The sequence below is a fragment of the Sinocyclocheilus anshuiensis genome, unplaced genomic scaffold (assembly GCF_001515605.1).
Source record: "Sinocyclocheilus anshuiensis isolate Anshui unplaced genomic scaffold, SAMN03320099.WGS_v1.1 scaffold2292, whole genome shotgun sequence".
Lineage (NCBI taxonomy): Eukaryota > Metazoa > Chordata > Actinopteri > Cypriniformes > Cyprinidae > Sinocyclocheilus > Sinocyclocheilus anshuiensis.
The window spans coordinates 34,236-43,397 of record NW_015544454.1 but is presented as its reverse complement, the minus strand read 5'-3'; the positions used below and the strand labels follow the sequence as shown (position 1 = coordinate 43,397).

General features: G+C 42.7%; 1 protein-coding gene across 2 annotated transcripts in view; it reads right to left on the bottom strand.

The window, feature by feature from the left end:
- The window catches only part of LOC107698187 (pyruvate kinase PKM-like), a 14,754-nt gene that overhangs the window by 450 nt on the left and 5,142 nt on the right, over window positions 1-9,162 (bottom strand). For both annotated transcript variants that reach the window (XM_016499146.1, XM_016499145.1), the window contains 9 exons: window positions 7,457-7,621; window positions 7,191-7,282; window positions 6,986-7,117; window positions 6,715-6,901; window positions 6,138-6,411; window positions 4,444-4,594; window positions 1,031-1,183; window positions 788-954; window positions 73-254 (listed from right to left, as the gene is read on the bottom strand). In XM_016499146.1, the coding sequence (XP_016354632.1) occupies window positions 73-254; window positions 788-954; window positions 1,031-1,183; window positions 4,444-4,594; window positions 6,138-6,411; window positions 6,715-6,901; window positions 6,986-7,117; window positions 7,191-7,282; window positions 7,457-7,595 (1,477 nt within the window). In that variant the 5' untranslated portion in view covers window positions 7,596-7,621. The remainder of the gene's footprint in view (window positions 1-72; window positions 255-787; window positions 955-1,030; window positions 1,184-4,443; window positions 4,595-6,137; window positions 6,412-6,714; window positions 6,902-6,985; window positions 7,118-7,190; window positions 7,283-7,456; window positions 7,622-9,162) is intronic.

Below are 9,162 nucleotides of genomic sequence, written 5' to 3'. Positions count from 1 at the left end.
CACACACACACACACACACACACACACACACACACACAGAGCACAATCACACACACACACACACACACTCACCGATGTCCATCGCAAATGTCACGCGGTTGTCCACATCATCGGCCCAGATGTCAGCAGGCGGAGCTCGGAAGAGGGCGGGGAAAACGCCACGGAGCAGCTGTGATTGACGGGCCACCTGAACGTTACGCGTCACAGCGATGATCGGACAGCGAGGACGATATCGAGATAATAAATGAGCCGACCTGCACCACAGACACAGAGACTCAGTCCAATACACCAAACATAAACCACATGATGAAGACAAAAAAACCATGTTAGCAGGAAAGACAATGTGTTTGTCTCTTTGTCTCACTGGACAGGAGTGTGTGAGTGTATTTGTATGGATGTGTGTGTGTGTGTGTGAAAGAGTGAGTGAGTGAGTATGTGTGTGTGACAGTGTGAGTGAGTGTGAGTATGTGTGTGTGAGTGTGTGTGTGTGTATATGTGAGAGAGTATGTGTGTGTGTGTGTGTGTTTGTAGAATCAGTGTGTGTGTGTGTGTGAGTGACTGTGTGTGTGTGTGTGTGCGTGTGAGTGAGTGAGCATGTTTGTGTGTGTGTGTGTTAAGAGTGTGTTAGTGTGTATGTGTGCATGTGAGTGAGTGAGCATGTGTGTGTGTGTGTGTTAGAGTGTGTTAGTGTGTGTGCGAGTGAGTGAGCGAGCATGTGTGAGTGAGTGAGTGACTGTGTGTGTGAGAGTGTGTGTGTGAGTGAGAGTGTGTGTGTGAGTGTGTGTACCTGCCGGAGGTGGTGAGGATGATGATGGCTCCAGCGCAGCATTTGAAGGACGACTCGACGGCTCCGATGGCCGTGACCTCTGTGGGGTCGGAGCTCAGCGGGGTCAAACGGCGCAGCTCTTCAAACAGCTGCTGATGAAAGATGGCCGCCTCGGCCTCACGACAGATCTGACACACACACAGACAGAGAGTGAGACGGCGGTGACGTCCATTCAGGGGTCAGAGGTCACGCTGTCACACGTACCGAGTGCATCATGGCAACAGCTTCTACAGGGAAGTGTCCTTTGGCAGTTTCTGCAGACAGCATGACGCAGTCGGCTCCGTCCAGCACCGCATTGGCCACATCGCTGCTCTCTGCACGGGTGGGACGTGTGTGATGGACCATACTCTCCAGCATCTGAACACACACACACACACACACACACACTGAATCAGGTCATGTGTGTGTGTCGATGCAGCGCTGCAACACACTCAACATCAGCTGTCAGAAATACCTGTTCTTGGAAACTGGGACGTATGAAGGAAATTTAAAAAACTGATTTCTATACTTCATGGAAAAACTACAGTATGTAAAAAAGTATGAAATCCCTATAATCACAAATGAATAGAAAGGTCATGTAAATTCTTTCTTTAAGTTTAAAACTTAAAGAACATTCAGTTACAGAAACTTAGGGAATTTATATAATTGTAACTATTTTATTTATATAATTAACTAATTTTAAATGTTATTTTAATGAAATATTATTTTAAATAGAATTGATATCATTTTAATTACATATTTTAGGTATATTTAGATATATTATTATACATATTAAATACATCAGATTTAAATTATCCTTATACATTTATTTATAAGTTAAATATAGAATAAAATAAATTTACATATTATATTTACACATATATACATTTATAATATTTATATAAATATTAAATTAAATTTCCAATAGTTTCTAAACTAGTAGCAGAAATATCCTGAAGGCCTTTGAAAATTGTCTTTGTCAATGAAAATTTAATTTTATTTAATTTTAAATTAAATATTATAAATATTAAATAAAAATAAGTATTATAAAAAACAATTTATAATATATTTTGTCCAATCTGTAGTCACATTTTCAAAACTCTAAACACGATTAGCACAACATCCGTCTGTTCTGACCTTTGCGATCACACGCGCTCTGTGTAAAGGAAGCACATCTTATGAGATAGGATATTTTTCAATGAGCTCAGAATATGTTGGAGCAGCAAATCCTCCAGTTTGATCTTGTCAGTCATCTCTCCTCTCAACCCGTGATCATCATGAGAATCATGGATCATTCTTATCTTTTTTACAGATGCTTAAACACAGCATGACAGAAATGAAGACCTAATGTTCCAAACTTTAAATACAGTGTAAAGCCTCTACTTCTGCAACAACAGCAGCTCAAAAGTATTGAAAGAAATCTCTATATATAAAATATTGTAACAACTGATAAGCATTTTTAAGTAACAGATCACTGAAATATTTAGAAATGTTGAAGCTGTTTCCATTACATTACAGTTTTTTACAATAATTTTTGCACTAATAACAGAACATTCATGTCATTTTTCAAAACTCTAGACACTTTTTCCAAATGCTTGGATACAATACACATGAACCAAAGATCTGTTGTTCACTGAACTAAAATCACCAGTTCAAAATGACACAACTTAACATCAAAGCATTACTATTTCAAAATGCAACGCACACATTACATCTGAATTGAGTGTCTGTTAATTTCATTACAAAGATCTAACCTGTTGTGAGTTGATTGTTTCATCAATAATTTTCAAATACTCTTCTCCAGGCCATGGATGATGTGTGCAATGACATCACAGGAGACCAATGTCAGGCCTATTTTTGCCATGCCAGAAGATTTTTTTCCAAGATTTTAGCTAATGAAAACATCCATCATGATGTGGCCAAAAACCAGTGGCCAAATTCAAAAGACAGGGTTGATAAAAACATAGAAGTGCAGTGAGTGACATTTTACTGTAGGCCTACTGTAGTTTTTTCTTATTTTTTTTTCTCATCTAATTTTTTTCTTATTTCAAGTTTTTTGAAAAACCTGCTGTGAGTTGTTTATTTCATCAATAATTTTCAAATTTTGTTTAATGATTCCAGTGTCTGTACTTTTCTCTCTAGTCTATTACAATGGTGTATGAATGTGTAGAACCATAATGAAAGATGCATCATGTGTTTTGAACAGCTATATTTAATGATTGTACTAAAAACTACACCGTGAAACTATGGGTATCTTGTGTGTGGGTGATCTAAAGTAATGTTCCTATGATATTTCATAATAAATGAGTTTTTTTGAACCAATGCTTCTGCAAATGAAAGGCTTCTTTAAAGATATAAACGCAATATGCAAAGTTTTGAACATTGGACTGCCTGTGTTACAAATCATGACTGTTTTGTGTCTAGAGTTTTGAAAAATTACATGAAGGTTCTGTTATTAAACACAGAATTACAGAGAGAGAGAAAAATAATGCCTGGGAGAGGGAGAGGAATAGTTGTAGGAGGTAGAGAAGTAGTTGGATCAGAAAAAGGGAGAAGAGGTATGGGAGAGAAGTGAGAATGTGTGTTGGACTGTGCATTTTTATGTTGGTTTGTTTGTTTGTTTTTTCCCCACACATGGAACCTATGAAAGCTTATTTCTGCCATGGAATATAAAGGGTAAGGGTAATTGTGACTTTCTCTCACAATTCTGACTTTTTTCTTGCAATTGTGAATTTACAGTATCTCACAATTCTGATAAAGTCTTAATTGCAAGACGTAAACTTGCAATTCCAATAACAGAAGTCCGAATTGTGAGATAAAAAGGTCACAGTTACTGTTTTTACTTTTTTATTCTGTGACAGAAACAAGCTTGCATAGTAACCAAAGGTCATGTACTGTATGTTGGCATTTTTGTTGATCACTGGCATCAGCTACCATGGGGGGTCACCATTGAAAGCAATTTCAATCAAGGTTCCAACTGAATTTCTGCATAGGGGACCCTATTTTTTTCTATTGTACATTCTATAAAGTAATGACTCATTCAGTTTTAGATAGTATGTTGCCAAGAATGAACACATTCAACACTTACAAATGTAAAATGGGTTTCAGTTGAAGGTACCCTGAAGGCTAAATTACAAAAAACTATGGATTTTTATATTGTCTATTATATGCAGGTAGAACTGAAACATGACAAGTAATGCAGTTTTTGTAAAGCCATCAACTGTTAGTATTTTGACAGTCACTGTGCTATGATTGACTATATGTTTCTGTTGGATAGAAACTAGTGCTAATGTTTTGACCGAATGTCTCGATTTTGAATCGGGTTTGCTGTGTTTTGATAGAGCAATTTGAAATGTAGAGTTTGTATTTATTTAACAAAATGCGGTTTTGGCCAGAAAATTAACTATTGGGCTAATTGTGTGATGTAGGTGCGTTGCTGTGTTAAGAGTTTAGAAAAAGTACTTTAAGTATTGGTAAATGCTTGTTAGCAATTGAAAAAAACTGTAAATTAAATTGCCACTAAATGGTTGAATGGCTGAGAAGTGCTGATCTAATAAGCGCACACTTTTGATTTGCATGAACAAAATTCTCATATGTTTAATTGTTGAAGCTGATCATCAGAAACACGTATGACGCACCTGTGTGGCACAGATCACAGGTTTTCCTGCAGAATTACAGCGTCCGATCATCATCTTCTGCGCAATGAAGACTTTCTCTGCCGGGATCTCGATGCCCAGGTCACCGCGGGCCACCATGATGCCATCGCTCTCCTTCAGAATCTCCTCGAATCTACAGTGAGAAATTACGAGATGTGAGGAAACAGAGAACAAGAGTGTGTGGAACCATGTTGAAAGCGTGTGGAAACATGTGGAAGCTTGTGGAAGCGTGTTGACGTGTGGAAATGTGTGCAAAAGTGGTGAAGCATGTTGAAGTGAGTGGAAGCGTGTGGAAATGTGTGGAAGCGTGTTGAAGCGTGTTGAAGCATGTGGAAATGTGTTGAAACGTGTGGAAACGTGTGAAAGCGTGTGGAAATGTGTGGAAACGTGTGGAAATGTGTGGAAACGTGTGGAAATGTGTGGAAACGTGTGGAAGTGTGTGGAAGCATATTGAAGTGTGTGGAAGCGTGTGGAAATGTGTGGAAGCGTGTGGAAACGTGTTGAAGCATGTGGAAATGTGTGGAAACGTGTGGAAGCGTGTTGAAGTGTGTGGAAGTGTGTTGAAGTGAGTGGAAGCGTGTGGAAACGTGTGGAAGTGTGTAGAAGCGTGTGGAAATGTGTGGCTGCGAGTTGAAACGTGTGGAAGTGTGTAGAAGCGTGTGGAAATGTGTGGCTGCGAGTTGAAACGTGTGGAAGTGTGTTGGAGTGAGTGGAAGCGTGTGGAAATGTGTGGAAACGTGTGGAAGTGTGTAGAAGCGTGTGGAAGTGTGTTGAAGTGAGTGGAAGCGTGTGGAAACGTGTGGAAACGTGTGGAAGTGTCTGGAAGCGTGTTGCGGAGTTTGGAAGCATGTTGAAGCATGTGGAAACGTGTGGAAGCGTGTGGAAACATGTGAAAGCGTGTGGAAGCGTGTGGAAATGTGTGGAAGTGTGTGGAAATGTGTTGAAGCGAGTGGAAGCGTGTTGAAGTGTGTGGAAGCGTGCTGAAGTGTGTGGAAATGTGTGCAAGAGTGTTAAAGCATGTGGAAGCGAGTGGAAACGTGGAAGCGTGTGGAAATGTGTGTAAACGTGTGGATGCATGTGGAAATGTGTTGAAGCGAGTGGAAGCGTGTTGAAGTGTGTGGAAGCGTGCTGAAGTGTGTGGAAATGTGTGCAAGAGTGTTAAAGCATGTGGAAGCGAGTGGAAACGTGGAAGCGTGTGGAAATGTGTGTAAACGTGTGGATGCATGTGGAAATGTGTGGAAGCGCGTTGAAGCGTGTGGAAACATGTGGAAGAGTGTTGAAGTGTGTGGAAGCGTGTTGAAGTGTGTGGAAGCGTGTGGAAACATGTGGAAGAGTGTGGAAGCGTGTTGAAGTGTGTGGAAGCGTGTGGAAACATGTGGAAGAGTGTGGAAGCGTGTTGAAGTGTGTTGAAGCGTGTGGAAACATGTGGAAGAGTGTGGAAGCGTGTTGAAGTGTGTGGAAGCGTGTGGAAACATGTGGAAGCGTGTTGAAGCGTGTGGAAGCATGTGGAAACGTGTGGAAGAGTGTGGAAGCGTATTGAAGAGTGTGGAAGCGTGTTGAATAGTGTGGAAGCGTGTTGAAGTGTGTTGAAGCATGTGGAAGCATGTTCAAGTGTTTGGAAGAACGTTGAAGCATGTGGAAACATGTGGAAGTGTTTGGAAGCGTGAGAGCCTCACTTCTGAACACCCTGTCTGCTCTCCACTTTGCTGATGATTTTGATATTCTGGCCTTTGGCTCCCAGCGCCTCCCTCACGGCCCTCACATCCTCGGCCGAGCGGATGAAGGAGGCGAAGATGATGTCCACGTCCTGCTCCACACCGAACAGCAGGTCGGATCGGTCGCGGTCGCTCACCGCCGGCAGGTTCACCAGCTCCGCCCCCGGCAGATTAACTCCTTTACGACTACCCAGAATGCCACCGTTCTCAACACGAGTCTCCACCCACGTCTCACCTGACAAAAGAACAGTTCAGGAAACAAGAAATGCTTTATGCATCAGGGTGAAGAAAATGATCCATTTATGACCAAATAATCTGATGCATCATGAAATCTGCTTATGATTTAGTTTGATTTCATTATCCTTGTACGACTTGTTTTAAATCTGAAGACATGAATGTAGCTGGAAGAAGAATCAAACACATTTTAATTTATGCTGGTTTTAAACTTCATTGTCATGAAATGCAAAAAATCTCTGAAAAATATATATTTTTTAATCTCTATGTACGGTGATTGTGAGCTGATGTTTGTTTGCTTTACCAATCTCCAGGACTTTGAGAGCAAGGAGCCCGTCATCAATGAATACCCTGCTTCCTTTCTTGAGCACACGGGGCAGGCTGGGATAATCCATCCAGATCACCGACCCGTCCGTCTTATCACGATCCGCCTCTGCCATCACCACCCGAACCAACGCTCCTCGCTCCAGCATCACCTCAGCGTCTGCAGACTGTCTCAGACACACACACACACACACACACTGAGAGTCTGACTCACTGTCACACACACACTCCTCTACTCAGGTCAGTCGTACCCCTTTAACCAGGCCGGTGCGGATCTCCGGTCCTTTGGTGTCCAGAGCGATGGCCACAGGCCTGTAGTACAGCGGGTCAGATGTCAACGTCTCCACCGCCTCACGGATGTTACGGATCGTCTCTCCATGATACTAGAAGAGACACGTGTGAGATGCTGAACGTGTGTCATACCGAGTGCACACACACACACACACACACACACACCTCATGAGAGCCGTGAGAGAAGTTCAGTCTGGCGATGTTCATACCGCCCTTCACCATCTCCTGCAGTTTGGTGACGGAGCAGGAGGCGGGGCCTTTTTTTGAAATTATAAAATATAAAAAAATATTCAAAAGAGATTTTCCTGTAGCTCAAACAGTAGCAACACCAAGGTCATGGGTTCGATTCCCAGGGAAAGCATGAACTGATTCAGAGTAAATATGTACCTCAAATGAAATAATTATTGTATTGTGGCAATGCAGTGACTGACCGATGGTGCAGATGATGCTGGTGTTGCGCGCAGTGATTGGCTCCTGATCGATGTCCAGCAGACAAAGATGCTCCAGAAACGTGTCAGCCATCGATGCGTCCAACTGCTGCTTCTGAATGAAGGAGTCCGGCAGAGCCATGACTTCTGAGTAACGTCTGATACGAGCTGAGACAGACAGACAGAGAGTGAGAGATGGATAGAGAGACAGACAGACGGATGAAGAGACAAACAGATAGAGAGACAGACAGACAGAGAGTGAGAGATGGATAGATAGAGAGACAGACAGATGGACGAACAGACAGACAGATAGAGAGACAGACAGACAGATTGACAGATGGATGGACAGAGATAGAGAGAGAGAGAGAGATGAACAGACATGGAAATCAGACAGACAGACAGAGAGTGAGAGATGGATAGATGGATAGATAGAGAGACAGACAGATGGATGAACAGACAGACAGATAGAGAGACAGACAGATTGACAGATGGATGGACAGACAGAGAGTGAGAGAGAGAGATGGATAGAGAGACAGAGAGATGTTCGAACAGACAGACAGACAGATAGAGAGACAGACAGACAGACAGATGGACGGACGGATGGACAGACAGACAGATGGACAGACGGATGGACAGACAGACGAATGGACAGACAGATGGACGGACAGACAGACGGGCACACAGACAGACAGACAGACAGATAGAGAGACAGACAGACAGATGGATGGATGGACGGACGGATGGACAGACAGATGGACAGACAGACAGATAGAGAGGCAGACAGATGGATGGATGGATGGATGGATGGATGGATGGACGGACAGATGGACAGACAGATGGACAGAGAGACGAATGGACAGACAGAGAGACAGACATATAGAGAGACAGACAGACAGACAGACAGATGGATGGATGGACGGACGGATGGACAGACAGATGGACAGACAGACAGATAGATAGAGAGGCAGACAGATGGATGGATGGATGGATGGATGGATGGATGGATGGATGGACGGACAGATGGACAGACAGATGGACAGAGAGACGAATGGACAGACAGAGAGACAGACATATAGAGAGACAGACAGACAGACAGACAGACAGATGGATGGATGGACGGATAGACAGAAAGATGGATGGACAGACAGATGGACAGGCAGATGAATGGACAGACAGACAGACAGATGGATGGATGGATGGATGGACAGACAGACAGACAGATAGATGGATGGACATACAGACAGACAGACAGACAGATCGACGGACAGATGGACAGACAGACGGATGGACGGACATAGAGAGAGAGATGAACAGACACGGAAATCAGACAGACAGACAGAGAGTAAGAGAGAGATGGATAGAGAGACAGAGAGATGTTCGAACAGACAGACAGATAGATAGAGAGACAGACAGACAGACAGATGGACGGATGGATGGACAGACAGATGGACGGACAGACAGATGGGCACACAGACAGACAGACAGATGGATGGACGGACGGATGGATAAATAGACAGACAGACAGACAGATAGATAGATAGACAGACAACAAGACAGACAGATAGATAGATAGATAGATAGACAGAGACAAAAAGACAGACAGATAGATAGATAGAGAGACAGACAGACAGACAGATAGATGGATAGACAGATAGATAGATAGATAGACAGACAGACAGATAGACAGACAAACAGACAGATAGATAGAC